General features: G+C 36.4%; 1 protein-coding gene across 4 annotated transcripts in view; it reads right to left on the reverse strand.

Annotated features, from left to right (window-relative positions):
* Nucleotides 1-26,605, reverse strand: part of DCC (DCC netrin 1 receptor) — a 1,201,717-nt gene that overhangs the window by 83,997 nt on the left and 1,091,115 nt on the right. For all 4 annotated transcript variants that reach the window (XM_003926060.3, XM_074383427.1, XM_074383426.1 and 1 more), the window contains exons 22-23: nucleotides 21,126-21,191; nucleotides 6,659-6,821 (exon numbers count right to left, since the gene is read on the reverse strand). In XM_003926060.3, coding sequence (XP_003926109.1) covers nucleotides 6,659-6,821; nucleotides 21,126-21,191 — 229 coding nt within the window. The remainder of the gene's footprint in view (nucleotides 1-6,658; nucleotides 6,822-21,125; nucleotides 21,192-26,605) is intronic.

Below are 26,605 nucleotides of genomic sequence, written 5' to 3' on the forward strand. Positions count from 1 at the left end.
CAATAAATTACAAATTCTGGTTTCCCCTTGCTTATATGCATGCCTTTTCATTTATTCATTTATTTGCTAGTTTCTGTGACTTCAGTACCAGCCAGCCCCAGATGGCTTCTGTTTTTTAAACAGTTCCAAACCTGGCAAACATTTTTGTATGCTGTGATTCATAGTCTCCATCATGGAAGAATATAATTCCTTATAAAACGTATCAGCACTTTTCTGCTGGATTTTAATCAGCTCAAGACCAGCTCTAAGAAGCTGCCCACCTACCCAGCTGACTGTCAGTCAAGAAGCTAAAGATCTCTAAGAAGAATTTTCTTTTTGTTATTTATTCTAACCGTGACCATCCAACCACTTTTATTTCCTATCATGTCTCTTATTAAAGAAGAAATCTTTGGTCTTGCCTCTCCCTCTTTTGTCCCTCCAACCTCTACCACAGCAGGTTTGTAATAAAACTAACATGTGCTCATCACTGAATTGTCTGAAATTTATCTTAAAAATAGGAACAGGTGTCACCCTGACCTTCTGCCCATCTGTTGGTCCCTGACATGACTGCTGCTTGTTGCAGCCCACAGTTCTTATGTCTCACCATTATATTCTTCAAAATGTGTATTCAGATGCTCCTAGTGGAGTGGTTGACAAAGTGTGGTCTCTAAACCAGAGGAAGCAGCACCGCCACTGCCTGGGAACCGGTTAGAAATGTACATTCTCAGGCCCTACCACAGAACCACAAAATCAGAAACTTGGCTGCAGGGGGCAAACTGTCTTTTAACACTCTCCAAGTGAATCTGTGCACCTAAAATTTGAGAAGTACTATTATAGTGAATTATCTGGTTTCATTCGTTTTTGTTTTAAAGCTAGTTTTCCTGTTTGACAGAGTATTTCACATGTTTAGCCCTTCTGCAAATACCAAATATATCTTTTTCCTCAGGCACCAGTCATCTTTCTGCTTTTAAAATAGCCCTAGAATAGGAGAGTCTCCTACCCCAGGTATTCTTAATAAAGCCAAAGCAAAGAACCCTCCCAGGCTGTCCACTTTCTCCTTCTGAGATCATGGCAAAACTTTCACAACATGGTCAGGTACTGGTGCTCTATTTTTGGTTTTGTTTGTTTATTTATTTAATTTCTGCCCAGAATGCCTTAAACATCCTATTGACTTACAAATGACTTATTCTCTAAGTTTCCTTTCAAGCCTCTCTCCTTCAGGGAACTTTCCTGACCATCTCAGGTCACTGTAATCTTAGAGTATCTAAATCACTTCCCTCATCTCTCTCTATACCATTCACCTTGGCATTGATCACCCCGTGTCTTATTGAGCTGTCCAGCTGCTCCCTTTGTGATAATTCAATTCGTTCAGTGATAGTGGAGCAAACTCTGTTTCCTTCACTTCTTCAACATTATCCATTGTTTTATAATACTTATTTATTTATTCAATCAATATTTATGGAATATTGACTATGTGTCAAGAAATGTGCTAAGTACTACAAATGTAAAGATGAGAGAGGTATTGAAAGCTTAAAAAATGATTTGAAAATGGCATGTCTCCTGGGAATTTCTGCATTGTTGGAATGAGGAGCATGCACTGTGGCATGACAGATTGTGTGCATGAAAAAGCAGAAGGGTCCAAAATATAGGAGGCCTTGCCCCAAATAGATACTTTTTCTTTCTTCTTTTTTTAATTTTTGTTTGTTTGAGATGGAGTTTCGCTCTGTTGCCCAAGCTGGAGTGCAGTGGTGCAATCTCAGCTCACTGCAACCTCTGCCTCCTGTTTCAAGCACTTCTCCTGCCTCAGCCTCCAGAGTAGCTGGGATTACAGGCGTATGCCATCACACCTGGCTAGTATTTTGAATTTTTAGTAGAAATGGGGTTCACTGTGTTCGCCAGAACGGTATCGATCTCCTGACCTCATGATCTGCCCACCTCGGCCATTCAAAGTGCTGGGATTACACCATGCCCAGCCTACATTTTTAACAATATCAAGAAGTCATGAGAAATTGTAGAAAGATTTTTAGCTCGAGAGTTAACATTAATCAAATTTGTTACTTTGTATGATGCAGATCCCAAATAAAGCACATAGTAATTACTTGAATTAAATAATGAGAACTACTTTCCATTATTGATATGCAAGTATTTATCTGAAAGCTTCTTCTCTGGTTCTGTATTTGCTTACCCATTCCTTACTTTATGTATATCCTAGTACTGAGATTTTTTTTTCTTTTTACTTTTAATTGGTATCTTGAGGATGTGAATGAGTAAAACCCAACATGAGTTGAGTGTCCATTTTATGCAAGAATGTGTCCTTTGAAGTTCTAAAATCCAACTATTATCCTATAGGTTATTTTGGCACATCATAATAAATTACTAAGTTCCCACTCTGGACTTAGGCATCGTCTGCTAAAGTTGTTCACAACTTTATTAGGCAGACTAATAAAGAGTTCTGTACTAATTCCAATGGTGAGAAGACATGCCCAACATCAGACAGGGATTGAAGCAGGAACATTCTGCCCTACCACGGGTTTGGGGGAAGTCTTCAGGTGTGAATAAATAATTACAAGTTAATCAGAAAAAGATACATTGATAAGTATACACAGTCCTCTGCTTCCTCTCCAAATCTTTTCCACAAGCTTCTAGCCTCCTAGTTATCCATTTTGATTATTTTTACTTCACTAATGGCTATTAAAAACAAAACCAGAAAACTGGTATTAGAAACCCAGACTGAATTCCAGATACTCAAATATATCTGTATATTCTGAGATGGAATTAAGATATACTGAAGTCCTAAAGTAGTTGGTAGTTAAAACATCTATGAGGTAAATATTGAAAACCAATTAAAATGTTAACAAGTGAAAAATCAGTAAAAGTGACCTATAGTGGTTAAAATACTGTAGATTTCATTTAAGAGCTTAAACATTTCAACATCAGTACTAAAGATAATTATTCTTGTCAAGATTTAAATGCATACTAATCTTTAAAACTTGCTATCCACATGTCAAATCAACTAGAAGGCCCAGCCAACCAGTGGTTCTATCAAGTACATCTTGTATTTTATTCACGTTTAAATTTAAAGCATTCAGACAAGACTGCACATCACCTACCCAGGTAAGTGCCTTAGAAATGTAATAACGATGTGTTCTAGAGCTCCTGGATTTGCTCAATTTCATTTCGTCCTTAGTATCTGTGAATACATTCTAACTTATAACATGTGATCTACATGTTGTGCAAGAAAATGTTAACTGCTTCATTAAAAAGCAGAGAAACAGGGGTGAAAATCAACTTAAGTTTTGTTTCATTTTTTTTTCTCTTTTGAGACAGGTCTCATTCTGTTACCCAGGCTGGAGTACAGTGATGCAGTCATGGCTCACTGCAGCCTCCATATCCCAGGCTAAAGTGATCCTCTCACATCAGCCTCCTATCTACGACTACAGGTGTGCACCACCATATCTGACTAATTGAAGACTGTTTCAGAGACAAGGTCTTGCTATGTGGCCCAAGCTGGTCTCAAACTCCTGGTCTCAAGCCATCCTCCTATCTTGGCCCCCCAAAGTGCTGGGGTTACAGGTGTGAGCCACCACACCCAGGCTTAAGTTTTCATCCAATATAATTTTTCTGTATATCATACTATAATCTCACTAATAGAAAATGTGAAGGGGGTCTCTTCAAAGTACGGTAATAAACAAAGTTTAATAAATGACTGAAAATAAATGCAAAATTATTTGTATTTCCTATTAATTTAAAGATTAATCCTACTGTGTGATTCTATAAATTAGAAGTATTCCATGGGGGAATTTCTATGTCTTAAAAGTAGAAGAAGATTATATCTGGCTGTGGACAAACATGCTAACAAAAAAGCTAGAGAGAAGGATAGAAAGTATTTAGTCCAGATTGTCATTATATTTAAAGAAACTCCTACCCAGGTATTAAGGGTCTTCACTTAGGTGATATAATTAGTTTATTTAAAGAAGTAGTGGACCCAGAACTAGAACTTGGGTACTAATTTTCATTAGCTATTTCATGTCATAAAATTTTCATTTTTATGACATAAAATAGCTAATGAAAGTTAGTACCCACTATTCTGAATCAACTGGATAGCTAATGAAAGTTAGTACCCACTATTCTGAATCAACTGGAGAGCCTAATTCATTGTTAAATATATGCATGATTTTTTAAAGGTTAGGTTTATTAAATGCACAGACATTTACCTGAACAAGGTACTAGTGAGATTCCATAGAACTTTTTAAATTCACTTGGATATAATTCGAGTCATCCAACAAAACATAGAGAAAAATTTATATTTTCTAGAACTCTCAAAGAGATACTGAAGAAGCTCATGAATGCGTTTTCTACTTCACTTTATTAATTAAAGTCCCATTTTCTAAGGGCTTTGGAGAGGATCTTATTTCTGTTTCAGATTGGAATTGATTTCACTTTCACCTGCATTATCCAGTTTGTTCTGAAAGGCTCGATGAGTAAGGGTCCTCAATGAAACAAAAAACTAAACTAAATTATAGTTCAAAAATAACATGAAGAAAACATTTTCTTTCTCTCTATGAACATATGCAACCAAAGGGACAAAAATGAATGTCATTGGATTTGTTACTGAAGAAAGATGGAATGGTCTTTCAAACAAAGTGTGAAACACAAGTAACTATTAAGAGACTTTGAGACTGCAGTGAAGAAAAACCAAAGTGACAGTCAAACTTAGTATTTTGGGATTTTCAGTCATTAATAGAACCGTTTATTCTTTAATTCAGTCCCTAATTTAAAAAAACAAGTCATACCCAGGTCTCAGTGTCTCCTCTTTCCAAATAAAGCCCTTAAGCTTTTACCAAAGTGCTAAGGGTGGGATTTAAGATGATTTGAGAGTTTCTCAGTATAGAACCAAATCCCACTTTTGCACACTGAGAAGACTGGTTCTCTGCGGGAAACAAAATAGATCCAGGAATCCAGCTCATCAGGTCAATCTAATCCTCGAATGTTCTTCTCACGCAGCGGGGAGAAAAAGAAACCCCAAATCAAAAACAAACCTGCTATGGATAGTTTAGTTACATTTAGTTAGTTGAGTGAATGCTTCCGTGTCTTAAAAGCAGTTACATGGTAAGCTGGGTGTGATTTTGCTGCCTCCTCCCCTGCTTCTTTTATGTGAGTCCCTCTTAGGTCTGCTTCATCTGCTGCCTTGATGTTTCACTGTTCCATGATTGCACAAACCCTTTCCGGATAACATGGCACCAAGAGATTGTTCAATGCTTTACTCAATTAGTTCCTTTCTCCCCAGAGCTTTATTAACTGCTCTACACTGTGGAAACTCTTGTGAGTGATGATGACTTCCCAGAATGCTCACACATGAGCCTGGCCCAGCTGAGCTCACTCTAGCAGGTTTCTTGCTTAGGCACAATGGACCAGCACACCAGCTATCAAACTAGTCCAATCTCACAAATGCAGCTGGATAGAAAATATGTCCTGCCATAGCAATAGATTAAATACAAAGCCTGCATCTATAGCCCATGTTACTTTCTTCAGTAGGTACATCTTCCCTTGTTCTCTTTCTAAACGCCTCACTTTAGAGTGCTGGAAGATACACTAGATATCTACAAATAGAATTGTAGGACTTAAAAAAAGAGGGAAAGAGAAAGGTGAACTATTAGCAAGAGAAGGGGGAAGATTATTTGCTGGAAAATTATTTCTAGCAAATTGTAAAGTATACAGTCGTCAAACCAGCCACCTATAAGCCCAAACCTCAGGCTTTCGGAGGTAATGTCAAGCCTGAGGCCAACGAAAAGACCCCAAACCAAAACCTCATGGAAAAGCCTAAGATAATCAATGCAGTGAGAAAGTGTAGCTGAAAAAGACACATCAGGTTGAATTTTAAAGGACTAGAGAGTCAAAGAGGCAAAGAATGGCTGGGAGATTATTGCTACCTCCCAGCACTGGCTGACACTGGATAACAGGCCAGTTACAGGGTGAGGTTGCAAGGATATGGGCTGAATAAAAACACTTCTCCATTTTAAACTTTGTATTCTGATGCATCATTCTCTGCATGTGCTAGAACCTAATGCAGCAAAATATGAAAATATTTTAAAGCCCTCAACACTTAATTTCCGACAATGAACCACAGACAATACATTCAAATCATTTTGAATCTCTAAACTCTCTCTTCTTTCTTAACTAGTGCCTCCAAACTAAGAACCCACAGGATTGTAACTGCACAGTTTGGCATTCTATATTTAGTCATCTATCCAACAAGCATTGATTAACTGCCTACTGACCTCCTTGTAAAAGTGATAAATATGTGCACACAGAGACATATTTCTCAAATCTTTTGTCCATGATTGCTGGGAGGGCCAGAAGCAGGGGCACGGTGGAGTCCATTCTCTAGGTGTTACCTAAGAAACACCTGCCCTCACTTGAAAAGGAGAAGTGGTCAGAGAAGTAAAAGCAAGCAGAAATGTAAGCGGGTCCCAGATGGACTTTGTTTGTTATCATATCGGCAAGTCTAACCCTCACTCACTGAATGATAGGCCTGGAATAGACAAAAGGTGAGGTTTTGCCAGGGTCAAGAAATAAGGAGATGGGGTGAATAAATGAAAGAAGACAGGAAGAGGGCTGTCAAAAATATGACCCCAGAAGATAATGACGACTTTCCTCTTGGGAGCCAGCTGTTACCTACTTTCTCTGCTGGGCTGAAGAGCGTCGGGTACAAATCACAGCTGCAATGACGATCACCAGTACTGTGATGACACCAATCGTGACCACAATGATCACAAGCAGGTTGCTGTTCTTCTGAGGAGTGACGCTGCCGTGTGGGGGGTGCATTTGTCCAATTGGCGGCTCTGGGAAAAGACAGGAAAATGAAGTTCAGGTTGAGGAAGATGTGGCAGACGTGTTGATCAAACTCTCTTGGGATGTACAAAGTTGTTAATGTTCTGGGAATTTCTGAACTTAGGGGTGGTGGTGGGAGTTTGAGGGAAGCAATAAAAAAATGAGAGGAAACACCTAAATTATTTACACAATATGAATAAAAACCAATATCTGCACAAACATAAAACTTTTAGAGAAATGTTCATAGCATTGTTCAGAATAGCCAAAAGTGGAAACAAGTTAAATGTCTATGACTGTCAAATGAATAGACAAATGTGATATATATATCCCTACGATAGAATATTATTCAGTCATAAAAAGAAATGAAGCACCTAATACCTGCTAAAATACGGATGAACTATGGAAACACTGTGCTAAGTGAAAGAAACCAGACACAAAAGGATACATATTATATGATTGAATTTATATGAAATATCCAGAATAGGCAAATCTAGAGAGATGAAAGTAGATCAGTGTTTTCTAGTGGATGAGGGGAGGGGTAAATGGAGAGGGATAGCTAACAGATACAGGGTATACTTTTTGGATGATGACAATGTTCTGGATTTAAATAGTGGTGACAGTGGCCCAATCTTATGAATGCACTGAAAACCACTGAACTGTACATTTTCTCTTTTCTTTTTTGAATTATACATTTTCAAAGCTAGAGCTTATGGTATATGAGACATATCTCAATAAAAACAAGATTAAACTTTCCTATTGAGTGGAAGGCAGGGAGAGAAGAAGAGATGCTACTTTGTACCATAAGAATTCCTGAGTGACAAGAACCAGAGAGACTATGGTTTATGAGAAAACACTATTTATTTGATGCTGTGAAAGACAAACTACTTGATACCAATCACTGAATTTACTACCATTCCTTTTAAGATGCCACCTATAAAGCAATTTAATTTTCAACCTGTCAAAGGTATATGAATCCCACTTAAAAGCAGCCACCAGGTTCAAGAGAGTGCCCAAGTCCTAACGCAAATGTTTTCCTGTGTTGTATCAGTACTTCACGGCAGAAAACATGTAGGTGGAAAATAGCAGAATAATAAGACAACTGTGATGATTTGCTTGCCTTTATAAGAATGGCTAATGACCCTTGGCATAGCTTTCTTAAGCCCTCAGTCAATGATAAATCAATTAGAAATGCTCTGTTCTATGTCATGTCTGTCATTACAAGTTATACATTCTTAAAAATTAAATATTAGGTTATAATATTATTTACAAATTAGAAAGTATCAAAAAGCAAGGAGTTTGTATGTTTTCCTATACCTAAGTTTATTTTTCTTTAACAACTTATATTAATTTTCTATACCCCTTGAGCAAAATATGCCTTCTGAACCTCAGTGTCTGCATCTGTATAGAGAATATAATAACACCTATTTTTTAGTTACTGACAGAATTAGAGAAAATACATGCATAGCAACCATATCAGCACCTGATGCAGAATAAGTGCTTATAATAAAATTACATGACTAAAGTAGTAAATAAAATGTTGCTTAAATTTATAATCTACAATAGAATACATAGCATTTGGGATATTTATAGTGTGTACTTTCAGACTGAAAAGTTTTTTTTTTTTTTTTGGTAGAGACAGTCTTGCTCTGTAGTTCAGGCTGGGGAGTACAGTGGCGCCATCTCTGCAACCTCCACCTCCTGGGCTCCAGTGATTCCCCTGCCTCAGCCTCCTGATTAGCTGTGATTACAGACACCTGCCACCATGCCTGGTCAATTTTTTGTTTTTAGTAGAGATGGGATTTTGCCATGTTGGCCAGGCTGGTCTCGAATGCCTGACTTCAGGTGATCTGCCCGCCTCGGCCTCCCAAAGTGTTGGGATTATAGGTGTGAGCCACCACATTTTTAGGAATACTGATATTATTTGGCTAGGTACCTACTCAAATTTCATCTTGAAAATCCCCATCTGTCCTGGAAGGGACCTGTTGGGAGATAATTTAATCATGGGGGTGATCACCCTCATGCTAATAGTGAGTTTTACAACAAGATCTGATGGTTTCATAAGGTGCTTTTCCAGCCTTTTGCTCAGCATTTCTCCTTGCTGCTGCTCTTCTCCATGCGAAGAAGGACATTTTTGCCTCCACTACCACAACTACTGTAAGTTTCCTGAAGCTTCCCAAGCCATACCAAATTGTGAATCAATTAAACCTCTTTTCTTTATAAATTACCCAGTCTCAGCTATGTCTTTATTAGCAGCATGAGAACAGACTAATACAAATTCTCACTATGAAAGATGAATTAACCTCTTCTCACAAGTTAATATAACCCAGTACTTGCCTCAAAATTGAAATGATGTGTTTTGACAAGTTGCCTAAGAATCTTTGCTTTTTTTTTAAAAAAAAAAAGTCACCAAAACGTAAATTATAGCTGATTATTATTATTGGTTATTATTATTCTGATATAAGTTGAATCTTAGAGGAAAAACAACTCATCAAAAGTTTTTAGATAATAGCACTTTCTGTTAAAAAAAATTACGATACAAATGAAAGAAATAAGATTTCCTTGAAGTAATTTTTATGCTTACCATAAAAGAACGAAGCAAGAAATGAAAGGTCAAAACTCCCTTTTTTCATAGTTTTACTTATTATTTAAAAAGTTATTTTACAGTAGTATCTCAATATGCCCTTTTTGTACTTAATAAGTTAATTGATTGGAATAAATTAACCTTTTATGTGAGAATTTATGAGGAACATAGCTAGGGATCTCATAGATTTTTATAAGCATGACTTAAATTTAACAATTCACTGTTTCTGACAAACTTAGCCTGAATCATATATCAGTATATCTTGTCAACATTTTTAAAAGCATGTTAAACTGAAATCATTCAAATTTCTACTCTTATTTCTTTCTTATCACCCTGGAAGACATCATGCTCCAAGTCAAAAATAATAACTGAATTCTGCTAAGTACCAGTGAGATTATATTGATGTCATTTGCCTGGGAGAGTCAGGGTTCATGAGGGCTTCCATTACAAATCTTTGATTGCAGGCTTTTATGACTTCCTCATAAAAGTTCCCATCAGTTTAAAAATTTGGTATTCAAGGTCTTTCATTTATCTCCCAATCTGAAATCAAAGCCTGAATAATCAAATTACCTGGCATCAAGTGGGCAATTTAAAAAATCAAGTACAATGGTGTCTTTAGTTGCAGTCAATTCTTGTTATTTGCAAGAGTTGTGTTCTATAAAGTTGCCACAAACACTAATTAGCAAATACCGAAGGATTACTTCTAGGAGAAACACAACGTTAGCTTCCTGTCAGCTTCTGATCACAGCTGTTTTATCCACCAGTCAATATCTACTTTGTTTTTTCTGTGTTTCTGCTTAAAGACATCTTATTTAATATATAATGTTGATTCATTAATACTGAAACATCCAATGGCACTATAATTAATGCCTGAACAAAGCTTTTCAAAATTTGTACAGAGAATATATTTTCTCTGTAAGTCACACCATACCCTTATTGTGTTGAAGAACCTAGAAAGCACTTCAGCACTATATTTGGAGGCCATTTAAAACCCCGAAGTCACCAACAAAAACAAATAGAAAAATTGGCATAAACATAACACAAAAAGGGCACTTTCCCATGGTATGAGGTCTGAAACAAGAAGACAGAAAGTACCTTTTATTCTGCCTCAGCTGGTCACGTGACCACTGAGCAACTCAACATTTTTGCAGCTCTGAGCACATCCATGAATAATCATGAAAGCATTGTGAGTATTGATTTGGGCGTTACAAATAAATTTTAGTATGCAGGTAAATTCACACATTCAGATTCTACAAGTAATGGGGATCTATATCTTAATATATCAAAAGACTGCTACAAATTAGGAAAAATTTTAGAGCTCCCAAACCCAGATTTGTGCAATTAGGAAACATGAAAGACAGCCTAGCTTCAGAAGGGGCGAGTGGCATTGCCACCTGTCAAGCTTCAGTTTGGACGCTGTGTGGAGTAAGTCAAAGATTTGTAAATATCCTACAGGACACTGTGATGATTTGTGATTATTTCATGAGATAATGGTGACACCGTAGTGACCACAAGCACTGGCACGAAATTCACACTAGTCCTCTAGTCTTGAACTCTTAGGCTCAAGTAATTCTTTTACCTCAACTTCCCTAGTAGCTAAGACAACAGGTGCCTGCCATCATGCTTAGATAATTTTTAAGTTTTCTGCAGAGACAAAGTCTTGCTATGTTGACCAGGCTGGTCTCAAACTCTTGGCCTCAAGCAATCCTCCTGCCTTGGCCTCCTAAAGTGCTGGGATAACAAGCAAGAACCACCATGTCTACCCAATGTATTTTATCCTATGTAATGATACTATGTAAAGGAAAAAAAACCTAGTATCATAATATATCTGTCTCTGGTCATAACATAATAGTGTGGGTATCCAGTGTCTGAGTAATGAAGACCTAGATGTGTTCCATTAAGAATGGACTCAACGTTTTTACGATCCCATGAGCATTCCATTTATTTTTTATTTTCACGATGTTTGATCATGGTAAAATGTTTCAGCCTTTTCCTACTAAATGTAATAAAAGCAAATATACATATTTTATAAAGACTTAGTAAAAAAATTGGTTTATTGAAATAACTTTTGGTTTTATAAAATGTTAGACTGTCAAAAATGTTTTATATTTCTTATCATATTTTGCTTTCACAAAAACTCTGCAGCAAGCTCACTCATAGACCAGAGCTCTGAGTACTTAATTATCATTGAAAAGAAAGCTAAATATTGATTCCAAGAGCCCAGGCTCCTACTTGGAGGACCTGGTCCCCTTGCCACAATGGCTGTCATGGATGTGCCCTAATAGCTACAGTATCAGTAGGCAGGTAAACAATGTAAACATAAGAATGACAAGTTCACTTCTGAGGAAGGAAAGAGGTCCAATGAAAGCCTATAGTTGGGGTTTGAACTTTACTCCTACAATTGCAGTTTACTCTGATAATGGTTTTATAATTATTAAAACACTTTGAGCTCAACATGTCTTAAAAATTTTACAGGTATTTGAATTTGAACCAAAGTTCATATGGCCTTGGTCATTTCAAAATATTTCTCCTAAAATAAGATGCCATAGTCAATCAGTTGGAAGACAACTCACAGATAATTTAGCCCATTGTGCCCTAAAATAAGGTATTTATCAGCACGATGGGGGTCAGTTCCTGGGACAACTAATTTGAGAACACATTATTTTTAAAACCTCTCTGGATTTTTAATATGCTGATGTGGATTATTAATTGTCAGGAGGGGTGGGGCAAGAATAGCAGAGAATGGATTCAATTATTCCATTAATATGTATTGAAGATCTAGTTAGATGTTGGAGATACAATGTTGTAATCAAAAGAAGCATGATTATGGACCTCATGGAACTTGCAGTTTACTAGAAAAAGCAGATGTTCAACAAATCATGAGGGAAATAAATACAGGCATACTGTGGAAATACTGTAGGTTTGGTTCCAGACCACTGCAATGAAGCAAAAATCATGATAAAGCAAGTTGCATTAATTTTTTGGCTTTCCAGAGAATATAAAAGTGTGCTTACAGTACAGGTATTGGTCGACTTACGACCAATGCAACGTACAACCATTCGACTTTATGACCACAATCGCTAGCCACGACTGCTCCGCGTCTGGCAGCGCAAAAGGTGCCCAGTTGGGCATACGACAGTGTGGACCAGCTTCTGGCAGCACTACCATCTCTGTGTGCACCATTTCAACTGTACATATAGCTGACTCAACTTATGACCAAATCGTGTTACGACCGTCCCACAGTCCCAAACGTGGTCGTAAGTCGAGCACTAGCTGTATATTGTAGTATGTTAAGTGTGTAATAGCATTGCATCTAAACAATAGTATACCTTAATTTAAAAATACTTCATTTCTCCACAGCTTCTGCACGGCAAAAGAAACAGTCAGTAGAGTGAATCAGCAACCAACAGAATGGGAAAAAATTTTTGCAGCCTACCCATCTGACAAGGGGCTGATATCCAGAATTTACAAAGAACTAAAGCAGATATACAAGAAAAAAACAAACAAGCCCATTCAAAAATGGGCGAAGGATATGAACAGATACTTTACAAAAGAAGACATACAGGAGGCCAACAAACATATGAAAAAATGCTCATCATCACTGGTCATCAGAGAAATGCAAATCAAAACCACATTGAGATACCATCTCACACCAGTTAGAATGGCGATCATTAAAAAATCGGGAAACAACAGATGCTGGAGAGGATGTGGAGTAATAGGAACACTTTCACACTGTTGGTGGGAATGTAAATTAATTCAACCATTGTGGAAGACAGTGTGGCGATTCCTCAAGGACCTAAAAATAGAAATCCCATTTGACCCAGCAATCCCATTACTGGGTATATATCCAAAGGATTATAAATCATTCTACTACAAGGACACGTGCACACGAATGTTCATTGCAGCACTGTTTACAATAGCAAAGACCTGGAACCAACCCAAATGCCCAACAATGATAGATTGGATAGGGAAAATGTGGTACATATACACCATGGAATATTATGCAGCCATCAAAAACGATGAGTTCACGTGCTTTGTAGGGACATGGATGAACCTGGAAACCATCATTCTCAGCAAACTGACACAAGGGCAGAAAATCAAACACCGTATATTCTCACTCATAGGCGGGTGTTGAACAATGAGAACACATGGACACAGGGAGGGGAGCACTACACACTGGGGTCCGTTGGGGTGAAATGGGGGAGGGGCGAGGGGGTGGGGAGGTGGGAAGAGATAGCATGGGGAGAAATGACAGATACAGGTGAGGGGACGGAAGGCAGCAAACCACACTGCGAAGTGTGTACCTATGCAACAATCTTGCATGTTCATCACATGTACCCCAAAACCTAAAATGCAATAAAAAAAAATACTTCATTTCTAAAAAATGCTAAGAATCATCTGAGCCTATATGAAAAAATGCTCATCACTGGTGATTAGAGAAATGCAAATCAAAACTACATTGAGATACCATCTCATGCCAGTTCAAATGGCAATCATTAAAAAATCAGGAGACAACAGATGCTGGAGAGGATGTGGAGAAATAGGAACACTTTTACACTGTTGGTGGGAGTATAAATTAGTTCAACCATTGTGGAAGACAGTGTGGCAATTCCTTAAGGACCTAGAAATAGAAATTTCATTTGACCTAGCAATCCTATTACTGGGTATATATCCAAAGGATTATAAATCGTTCTACTATAAGGACACATGCACATGAATGTTCATTGTGGCACTGTTTACAATAGCAAAGACCTGGAACCAGCCCAAATGCCCATCAATGATAGACTGGACAGGGAAAATGTGGCACATATACACCATGGAATATTATGCAGCCATCAAAAATGATGAATTTGTGTCCTTTGTAGGGACATGGATGAAACTGGGAACCATAATTCTCAGCAAACTGACACAGGAAAGAAAATCAGACACTGCATGTTCTCGCTCATAGGCGGGTGTTGAACAATGTGAACACATGGACACAGGGAGGGGAGCACTACACACTGGGGTCTATTGGGGGGAAATAGGGTAGGAACAGTGGGGAATGGGGAGTTGGGGAGAGAGAGCATGGGGAGAAATGCCAGATATACGTGAAGGGGAGGAAGGCAGCAAATCACACTGCCATGCTTGTACCTATGCAACAATCTTGCATATTCTTCACATGTACCCCCAAACCTAAAATGCAATAAAATAAAATAAAAAAGACAGACATTAAAAAAAAAAAAGAATCATCTGAGACTTCAGAGAGTTACAGACCTTTTGCTGATGGAGGCTCTTGCCTTTATGTTGATGGCTGCTGAGTGATGAGGTTGGAGATTGCTGAAGGGTGGGGTGGCTGTGGAAATCTTTTTTTCTTTTTCTTTTTTTTTTGAGACAGAGTCTTGCTCTGTTGCCCAGGCTGCAGTACAGTGGTGCAATCTCTGCTCACTGCAACTTCTGCTTCCTGGATTCAAGAGATTCTTCTGCCTCAGATTCCTTTTGGTATTTTTAGTATAGATGGTGTTTCACCATGTGGCCAGACTGCTCTCGAACTCCTGACCTCAAATCAAATAATCTGCTCACCTTGGCTTCCCAAAGTGCTGGGATTACAGGGGTGAGCCACCGTGCCCTGCCTATGGCAATCTCTTAAAATAAGAATACAATAAAGTTTGCCGCATCAATTGATCCTTCTTTTCATGAAATATTTCTCTGTAGTATGTGATGTATTTGATAGCATTTTACGCATATTAGAAATTCTTTTATAATTGGAGTCGATTTTTTCAAACCCTGCCACTGCTTTATCAACTAAGTTTACATAATATTATAAATCCTTCATCATCACTTCAAAAGTGTTCACAACATCTTCACGAGTAGATTTCATCTCATCTCCTCATCTGCTAAAATTTTACCATGAGATTGCAGCAGTTCAATCAGTCACTTCTTCAGGGCTCCTCTTACAATTCTGGTTCTCTTGCTATTTCCGCCACAGTTACTTCCTCCACTGAACCCGTGAGCCTCTCAAAATCATCTCTAAGGATTGGAATGTACTTCTTCCAAATTCCTGTTAGTGTTAATATTTTGACGTTTTCCCATGAATCAGAAATGTTCTTAATGGCATCTAGAATGGTGAATCCTTTCCAAAATATTTTCAATTTACTTTGCCCAGATCCCTCAGAGGAAATAAGTCTTTATGACAGCTGTAGCCCTGTGAAATATCTTTCTTAAATAATAAGACTGAAAATCAGCATGACTCCTTGATCCATGGGCTGCAGAATGGATGCTGTGTTCATAGGCATGAAAAGAGCATTAATCTTTTGTATATTTCCATCACAGCTCTTGGGTGACTGGGAGCATTGTCAACGTGAAGTAACATTTTGAAAGGAATCTTTTTTCAAAGCAGTAGATCTCAATAGTGGGCTTAAAATATTTAGTAAACCATGGTATAAACAGATGTGCAGTTATCTAGACTTTGTTGTACCATTTACAGAGCACACAGGTGGAGTAGATTTAGCACAATTCTTAAGGCCCTAAGATTTTCAGAGTAAACGTAAGCATTAGTTTTAACTTAAAATCCAGCTACACTATCCCCTGATGTGAGAGTAAGTCTGTCCTTTGAAACTTTGCAACCAGCTATTGACCTCTCTCTAGCTATGACAGTCCTAAACAGCATCTGCTTCCAATTGATGATTATTTTGTCTGCATTGAAAATCTCTTGTTTAGTGCAGCCACCTTCATCTATTATCTTAGCTATATCTTCTGGATAACTTGCTGCAGCTTCTATATCAACACTTGCAGTTGCACTCTGCACTGTTGTGTTACACTTTTATGCTTCTGGTCTTAAACCTCATGAATCAACTTCTGCCAGCTTCCAACTCTTCGTCTGCAGCTTTCTCACCTCTACAAATCTTCACAGAATTGAAGAGTATTAGGGCCTTGCTCTGGATAAACCTTTAGCTGAAGGGAATATTGTCACTGTTTTTATCTATTATCCAGACCACAAAAACTTTCTCCATATCAGCAATAAGGCTGTTCAGCTTTCTTGTCATTTATGTATTCACTGGAGTAGCACTTTGAATTTCCTTCAAGAACTTTTCCTTTGCATTCATAACTTAGCTAACCAGTTGGCATAAGAGGTCTAGCTCTCAGCCTACCTTGGCTTTTGACATGTCTTCATCACTAAGCCTAAGAATTTCAAGCTTTTAAATTTTAATGGAGAGACAGGTGACTCTTCCTTCCACTTCAACATGTAGAGGCCTTGTAGAGTTATTAACAGTGCTGTGCTCAGAGAATAAGGGAGGCCCAAAAAGAAGGAGAGAGACAGGGTAGTGGCAGATTGGTGAAGCAGTCGGAACACATACAACGATTTATCAATTAAAGTCATCATCATATATGGGTGCAGTTTGTGGTGCCCCAAAGCAATTACAATAGTAACATCGAAGATCATTGACCACAGATGACCACAACAGATATAATAATAATTTAAAAGTTAGAAAAATTACCCAAACATCACACAGAGACATGAAGTGAGCACATGCTGTTGGAAATACGTTGTCAATAGTCTTGCACAATGCAGGGTTAGCACAAACCTTCAGTCTGGAAAAAATGGAGTATCTATGAAGCATAATAACATAAAGCAAAATAAAAGGAGGGATGCCTGTATAAAATTACAATTATAACTGGTGCTAAAATAAAAGTACAAAGGTTCATGTAGAGAGGTATAACATGACAATGCATGGCTGTTGTTGGGGGCTCATGAAAGAACTCATTATGAAAGTAACAGGCTGAAGCATGAGTTATCGATAAGCATCAGCTCCTATTCCTTTAAACGGAACTGAGAGCAGGTTATGTGCCCAGAACACAGCCAGCAAAACGGAGAAGGGCACAAGGGGAGGCTGGACAGAGAAACAGGACCAAGTCATACTGAGTCTCGTAGATTACATTCAGTTATCCTAATTTCAATCAGAGACCCTTTAAGGGGTTTCAGCAGACAGCAACAGATGTGATTTGTTTTAAGGAGATCACTCTGGCTACTGTGTGGAGAGGGGTCAGTGGCTGAAGCATGGAGATCAGCTAAGAGGTTATTAAAGTTCTCCAAATGAGAGATGACAGCTTGAACTGAGACAGTGGCAATTACAATCAGACAAAGTGGACAGTTACACAATACAGTTTGAAAGTAAATGAGCAAAACATGGGTTGGATATGGGGTAGGAAAGAATGAGAGAATCAGGTTTAGGCTTAAGTAGTAGTCCTCATGCCTGAGATGAGGGAAAGGGTGAAGCAGAAGGCTCAAAGAATTAGACTAGGACTTCTAAAATCCTTTGGGATAAAGATAATGGGTGGGTGATAGGTGAGCAGTCTCTTACAATCACTGGACTGGTACCTAGGACCTCAGATTGCTCTAGTTTTCTTTTCATCTGAGAAAAGGCTGAAAATTTTATTTCCATACCTTTTCTTTTGCATTAAGACTTCTGCTGAGTATAGCATTGGGTGTCTTCTAATACTTTACCAATCTTGGAATGATCATTTTATAAAAATGTGGAAAGAATTTAATGTATACCTTATTTATATTGGTTAAAATGTTATTGAATTCTAAAAAAATAAAACATGTTTGCAAAAATAGAGAGCAAACCACTTCCTTTTGAAGTTTTATAAAGCATTAATATGATTCTGAGTATTTAAAATTAATTAATAATGTTGATCTTTTTAATTAACATTGCTGTGCCAAAGTTTTAAAATCTGTCAAGTTTAACTTTGTCTTTAAAGGTTGAGGTCAATAAAAAACTATTATGAGGTTTATAGATCTTTTAATCAAACTTGCTACACTGATTTTACAAATTATATGTAGTGCTATCAAAAAAAGGAAATTGTCATTTTATCTTCTCTAATCAGAAAAGCAGGATTATGCTTAAGTAATTTTCATAGTTCCTGTCATTTATACAAATGTAAACTACAAAACACATTTTCAGATACTGAAGATTTTTCTGCATTAAGAATGTAGACCATAATCTAAAATTGAATGCATCATAAAAGAAAAATACTGCCACATCATTACATATTAGCTTTGATTCTACCTGACATCAGAAAATAATATAAGAAGGCTCTTCCAGTTCTACAGTTTAATTAAGGGCTCTCAACTACAGGAATAAACATGAACTATAGCTTTGTTTTTCTTTATTTGAATTTCAAGAGTGCATTTTTAAAAGAGTGGCATGCTGTAAGAGAAAGTAGATGATTAGCGAGGTCTAAATTTATTTGCAACTGGCTTGAGTATCCTGACAGGAAGCCATTATTCTATTACAATGCTTTGAAGAATGAATCCAGCAAGTGTAGAGGGAGCTAGGAAACCTCTATAATTCTGTCACTCTAAGGGGAGATATATGAAATTTTATTGTATACAAGGTTTAAAAACTCAGACGTTAAATGTTTTGATGTAGCCCACTTTGTAAGGGTGAGGTGCAACTGGAGTTTTGTCACTCAGGGGCATGCCTGCACATCTACTTGGAAAACATACCCACTCACACACACACTTCTTAAAGCTTAAGACATTAGCAAAAATTTAACTAGAAATCTGAGGTTTTCAGATGCCTTTGTTGATTTGCTTGTATTAGCCAAGGCTAAAATCACATTACATATTTACTATCATTTATTTGCTAGCAAAATAGAGTAGGAAAAAAATAAAGTTTGGTCTCCACCATCCATGGCTCTCTGAAGTTATCGATTCACCTTAATCAGCCAGGCAGCCTGCAATAATTTGTTATTCCAGTCAGGAATCTAGAAATATTTCAGGTATGTTGTTCATCTCACTCATTTAGCATGAAATCCCTAAAACATCATTAAGTGATGCAGAAAATTGGGAAGGAGTAATGTCAATAATCCATCTAAAATGCCTCAAAGACACTGAAAGGAATTAGTCTATTTGATGTTCATGGCTTTCTCCTGTGAGATAACGTTTACCAGATCAAATTTAATTTTGATTATTTTTCTCCCTAGAAATCTTAAATGGCAAAATGAAAATGAATACAACAATGTAGATTTCTCTGTCTTTCTCTTCACCTAATGTCTGACACATTTGAAAAGGAAAGTAACTGTTGACTTATGTATTCACCTGAAATGTGGGTTGGGATTTCTTTTCAACCAAAAATTTATTTTAATTTGAATTCCAACTTCAAATAGTCAACAACAAACTTTTGAATTTGATCTGAAATTAGGACTGCCATGTTTCACAATTAAAAATATGGGAGGCCCGATTAGGTTAGAATTATTTCTAGTTGTTTATGCATATAGACCTTGAGATGCATATGTACACTGAGATGGAAATCCTTTGTATAATTTTTCTTCATCTCTCTCTCTCTCTCTCTCTCTCTCTGTGTGTGTGTGTGTGTGTGTGTGTGTGTGTGTGTGTATGTGTATACGTGTGTGTGTATGTGTGTATATATCCTCTTGGGAAAACTGATGCATTAGATTATCACAGCCTATAAGAAATAATCACTTGATTCACAAAACTGTTTTAATTTCACATGCAGCAAACTACTTTTAGATTGAAATTTTGATTTCCGTTCTGGATTTTTTAACAGAAGATCAAACAAATGGAAATTTATCAGTTCAGTAAACAAGTTTCTTATGTAAAACCCCTAAAATGGTTAAATAATTTTGTTATTTCATAAAATAGAATACTGTAAAGCATCCAAGGTAAGTGAGTGAAAGCTACTCGTAAACACATGGATACATCTCCGAAACTAAGTTAAGAATGAAAGCACATTGCAGCAGGATACAATATTATTTCTATAAATTTGTAAAAATGTAAACAACATAATGTTTAGGGATACATATACATATGCAGTAAACATCAAATTAGTTAGAGCACTTATATGAGAGCAAGGAATAGACAGTGGTAAGAAACATGTGAGGAAACACAGACATACGAGAGATTTCAATTCCATGTTGTATATTTCATATCTTAACCTTGGTGATGGGTATACAAGTGTTCATCTTCACATTTTAAATATGTGGAAATCTTTTTAGTAAACCAAACAACAGCAATAATTGAAAATAAACCTATAAAATGGCCATATATATATATATATTATTAGTCCCCTAAATTTGGCCAGTATTAATCTATCCTTTTAGAGTTTGTTTCAGCAAAACTAAAAGATCCTGGAAGGCAGCCCCCACACCAACCTTGTCCTTTCATGGATTTCTAGGTATCACCTCCATCTGGTCATCCTTAAAGCCAGCAACTATTCGGGCATGCTCCACTAGGATGACCAGAAATGTCTAATCTTGACAACACAATGAAAACTTAGCACTAAGATGCTAGAGGATTTTGAAGGATTAATGTGTTCTGCAGGCAAAAATCCAAGTAACTTTAATATATGAAGTTGAATAGGTTTCAGTTCAACCAACTTTAGATCTCACCTCTCTCAAATAAAATTAGACTCTTGCAAACATTTTAAATATATTGTAACATTTAAAAATCTTGGTATTTAACAGCTTGTGTCATTTATAAAATGATCGATGCTGGGCTTCTCCAACTGACTCCTTTTTTACACACCTGTCAACTCTTATTGGCATCATCTCCTGGCAGAATGTACTAGAGGTTTTTATTTTTTTAAATAGCTTCATGTTTCTATTATCTCACTAAGACACTAAATCCAAGGTTCCTGGCACTTTCAGTTGATAGAAAATTTGCCTTAAACACTCTTGAATTAACCATTTAATTAATGTAACTAATTCAATATTACCTAATTTATATACTTACCATTTAGGGTGCTTCTATCAATCAAATTAGTATCAACTGGCCAATAACCTCCATCTCCATGACGACCTGTTCATTGGAAGAGCATGTCGGAATGTTAGTACATACCATGAAGGCACGAATCAAACAAAATGATCAGACAAAAAGAATAAATATTTTAACATTCACAATAACAGAATAGATTACTTTGAAAAGGAAAGTCTGACAATTCTAATACCTTTACAGCTGTAAGAAAATGTAATTTTCCATGTGTGAGAAAAACAAGTCACAAAAGTAGACTCCCTTAAACAAGGAAAATTCAATGTTTCACTGATAAGCCATCTCCATTCTTTTTTTTACTCCAATATTCTTATTAAAGTGTTTTTTTGTTTGTTTAAAGGTGCAGCAGCAGTAACAGTATAAATGCTCTTCTCCTGAACTTTTTTTGTTTGTTTGAGATGGAGTCTCACTGTCACCAGGCTGGAGTGCAGTAGCCTGATCTCAGCTCACTGCAAACTCCACCTCCCAAGTTCAAGCAATTTTCCTGCCTCAGCCTCCCAAGTAGTTGGGATTACAGGCATATGCCACCATGCCCAACTAATTTTTGTATTTTTTGTAGAGATGGGGTTTCACCATGTTGACCAGAATGGTCTCAGTCTCTTGACCTCGTGATCTACCCACCTTGGCCTCCCAAAGTGCTGGGATTACAGGTGTAATCTCCTGAACTTTTTAGAACAGAAATATCTCAGGTTCTAGCTGCTAGGTTCTGCAGATACTGTCACCTATCTGACATGATTTTATCAGAAATTATTATTATCCTACATGGGCCAGCACATTTCATCTTATAACTGGGCTTTGGATATTCTCTTTGTTATGTGTCAAACACAGTACTTGGAAATGAAATTCCAGAGTGGAAGTAAGAGTGGGGGTTATGTCACAAACCATATGGTCTGAATATTTCCTACAAATACACCTTGAAGGAAAGAAGGCTCCTTCAGTATAGTATTATTGGAAATTCTGCCTTCCATTAGGTGTATAACAGCTATGAAAGTAATATTAAAGGGAAATGAGCCAGGAATTCCCTCTAAATAATTATACTATCATCCAAAATTTAATTAATAGTGTTTCACCACAGATAATCCTTTTCTCTATTGATGCATTCATAGAACTGAAATTATTTGATTAGATTTTGAGTTCTAGAATATCTAGGTAGACTACTTATACAAAACATTTGAGAGTTGAATCTGTATGCAAACAAAGACCAGAGTATAGGTAATTCTCTCTTTTATTTGCTTAAAACTGTTATTTCTGAAAGCAATTCCAATCAGTGGACATCACAGAGAAAGCCAACCAGGATAGTCAGCTACAGTAACATAGGTTGTTTCCTCACACTTAATAGATTTTGGTTTTCTTCATCTCTACAACTTTCGAGTCTTGATTTTGTGACATTATTTTGCATAACAAAAACTACCCTTACTAAAGCTTTCCCAAGCTTTTATTTTATTTGCAAAACAGCTCTGAAGAAACAACTTAGAGTCCTGCTAACTGACTCTACATTCATGATTTTTAAAATTCTTTTGATATCAAGTCAGAGCTGAAGTTAGGATGTCAAGCTTCCAGTAAGCAATAAGATAAATTAATTCAGTCACATTATAACTTCAGCATAAAATGGCACATATATTATCTGCTGGGCCAATAACTGTGAGTATGTAAAGAAGCAGGAGATAGGATGGAGGCTCCTATGTGCCTGTATGTGTGTTGGGGGAAGGTGGTGGTGAAAGGAACAAGTAAAATGAGCTGAAATTGTGAAACTTTCAGTGGACTGACAAAAATGCCAATTCTAAACCTTTTACAAATACCTTGTTTATATAACACTGACACATTTGGGGTTTCAATGAGCAGTGGATAAGCTATGCCCATGAGACACTATGAGATCAATGTTGGAAGAACTGATAAGAGGTGGAAACTCAGCATGAATATTAAGATGACTTTTCTAGCAACTGAAAGCAGCTAGATTGCAAAGCAGCCAGCCAAAAGAGATGCTAACAACCCCATCACTTAGGCCAGTAAAGCAATACATGTTTTCTGTTGGGAGTAATCCTGTATCAGCTGGAAATTAGGTAGATAGCCTATGGAGGATTTTCCCTTTTCTCCAGCAGCCTGGCAAATGTCTTTTTAATGAAGTTTCCAATACTCCCTGTGATTTGTGGCAGGATGCAAAAACAAGCCCACAAGCATATCCATATATTACATACACATGAAGCTCTGAGTACAGCACCCCTTAGATTTAGTGACGCTATTGATTACATTGTGAATTTCAATAGGTAGAAGAAATCAGATGTCCTATAGGTCAAAGCACTGGGTGAGATAAAGGAACTCTAGAAATATTTCTAAATAACAAGGAGTAGCTTAAAGCTTGTACATTCAACTCACAGAATCTAGTATATTGATGTGGGTTAACATTTTGTCCCTTATAATTAGATTGATACCACAAAAGGAAATCATATAACTCTCAACACGCCCAACAGAAAGTACTTTTTAAAAAGTTGATGTCATCAAAGAGCAAGTTTAGATTTATAGCGATTCAGATTTCTTGTACCACTTCAGCAAAAAAACCATAAAACCCATTTCTGGGATATAGATGAGCCTGAGATCTCTTGATATAAAGACAGAGGTATCAAATTTTAATTTTGAGTAGTTTAGGTTTCCATTCTCCGAAATATGTCTTTTAAATTTCAGAAAGTCTCCCTTTGTAGGGCTAATACATCATAATAATAATGATGAAAGATTCTCCCATTGCTTTAAAGAGAGCATCACCAAGTATTCGAATGAAGAGACACTAAAGGCTAAAAAAGAAAAGGATATGGGTGTATGGGTGTTACTCCTTGGAAAATCATAGAATTTTTAAGAGACTGTTGTTGTACCACAGATATTAGATGTGTTGAGTTACCTTGGTTAATTTCATAAGCACTGCTTTAGGGAAAGAGAGGACTAATTAGAATTTATAAAACAGCTAGAGTGAAAGTCAACTAATGCAAAGATATAAACTACTTCCCTATCCCAGAGGTCTTCATTTTATTAATGAAGCGTAAAACTGGTCATAATTCTTTCAAAAATTTATTAAATGCCTGCTATATGCAAGGCATAGTCCTAAATCCTCAGGGAAGGACTACTATAAAAAGATATATTAGATATGGATCCTGCCATGACAGAGAAAGTTGGTTCATTGTAATCAGATCCTATGTAGGCCTTTTTATGGTTAATAACTAACTGCAGATGGTTCTTAGTATGTTCTGACATTAAAGATTTAAGAATAACTTAGTTCATGTATTACTATAAATTTATTACTAGGTTTAATTAAAAATGTTTTTTAATTATTATTAAAGTATTATTAAAAGCATTATTAAAAACTGCATGCAAATAAAAATATTTTATTTTCAGTCATATAACATTATATATTTCATAGTTATATTTATCTTAAAATCTCGAATTACTTGTTTGCATATCATACTAAAGTTTTAATAATTTTCCAAATTAAAATTCTAAATAATTAAATGGATTTATGGAAATTCAAATATAAGTTTTTGGGAAATAATGTAATAAATTTCAGTTTCTTCCCTCAAATAAAGTTCAACATGGCTTAAAGAATTTGAAAATGGGTTTTTTCCTTTTTATGAATTAATAATACAATTTTATATGAATAGTGATTGAAGTATACTATATAAACACTGGGTGCGGTAGCTCACCCCTGTAATCCAAGTACTTTGGGAGGCCAAAGAGGGTGGCTCACTTGAGGTCAGGAGTTCGAGACCAGCCTGGCCAACGTGGAAAAACTCCATCTCTACTAAAAATATAAAAATTAGCTAGTTTTGGTGGCACATGCCTGTAGACCCAGCTACTATGGAGGCTGAGGCAGAATTGCTTGAACCCGGGAGGCAGAGGTTGCATTGAGCCGAGATTGCACCACTGCACTCCAGCCTGGGCAACAAAGCAAGACTTTGGCTCGGTAAAAACAAAGAAACAACAACAGCAACAAAACAAAGTGTACTATATGAATAGAATTCCACAGGATACAAAGAGTTCTGTATTATATTACTGTGTACCTATATTTTCTCAATAACACAAATTGAGGATGGGGAAGAATGAGATATTAAAGAGCAATTAATTTATGTATCACTTAACAACCTAGGGATTTTACACAGCTATTTTCATTTTTTCAAAACAAGTAAACTTCTGACAGAAAGTTTTGATAATTAAAGCAAATGATTTTCTACTTTCACCTTAGATATTGGAACCAGAAAATGGTAACTTCAGAAACAAAAATTAAACAAATATTAAATAAGCATTGGCTGAGTTAAAATAGTGGAAGCTTGTGGCTGTTTTTGAGTTATTCAAAATAGTTTTTACACATTTAAATATATTTTATTTAGGTACTGCTTAGGCAGGTCCTATCCAGAAATTTCATGTTCCTCTCCCTTCCTTGAATTTTTAAAATATTATAAAGTCACTTAAGGAGTTGCTTTTACATTTTATTTAAAAGATGGGCCTCATAAGGAATCTTTTTTAAATCCCTTTTTAGCACATGCCATATGCTTCTTTGGACAAAAGTTAAAGTCTTTTGGATCTCCCTGCTACCTGTTTTCTTAACTGAAAAAAAAAAAAAAATGGGCAGAAGTCATATGACTTCCTTTTAGAGGTCCGTTCATTGTTATATTCCTTTGTGCTAATTGAAGTGATGTGCAAAATGTGTTCTCAATGTCCTATAAGTAAATAAGACCTGATAGGATGCTTCATAAAGTTTTAATAAGTACAAATCTTAAGTTATTACAATTATGCCATTTATTCTTTATGTTCTTTCCCTGACATATCACCTAAATTATGTGTATATTTTTATCCTGATATGTCACCTAAATTATGTGTATATTTTTATTGTGGTGTGTATATAAAATGAAATAACATTAATGTTTATATTAAATCCTTACTTGCAGCACATATGGGGAGACTGGGAATCTTTTCCATGATAAAAAATTTTTGTCACTGAACAAAGATTAATTCAACTGGGATTTTAGTCCTAGAGTCTACATTTTCCGTGTGGTTGTTTATACGTACAGAGAAGAGAGAATGGAAAATTAATCTGCAGAAGACATGGAGAAAAGTGGATGTGGTAGTTCTAATCATTCCTTTAATCCATCTTCCCTGATGGAGATAAGAGAGGGTCATCCAGGATGACATTCTTACAATCAATCCCCAGAGAAAAACATATGGCCCATAATCTAAATCAAATGGACAGATTGGCCATCTAACAAATGTTCAATGTATATCCTTCCAAGGATGTAGAGCGCTGAGCTATCTTCTTGATCTTAAAATTTGTTCCCTGAAAATAATTCTGATGATAATGATAGAAATTGTATTGATTTTATGTCTTATATATTAGTGGATAAAGAATATCCATTAATATTACCTAAATACAGCTTTACTGTCCATCCAACACACAGATCATATTG

The sequence above is a fragment of the Saimiri boliviensis genome, chromosome 13, assembly GCF_048565385.1.
Source record: "Saimiri boliviensis isolate mSaiBol1 chromosome 13, mSaiBol1.pri, whole genome shotgun sequence".
NCBI classification, from domain to species: domain Eukaryota; kingdom Metazoa; phylum Chordata; class Mammalia; order Primates; family Cebidae; genus Saimiri; species Saimiri boliviensis.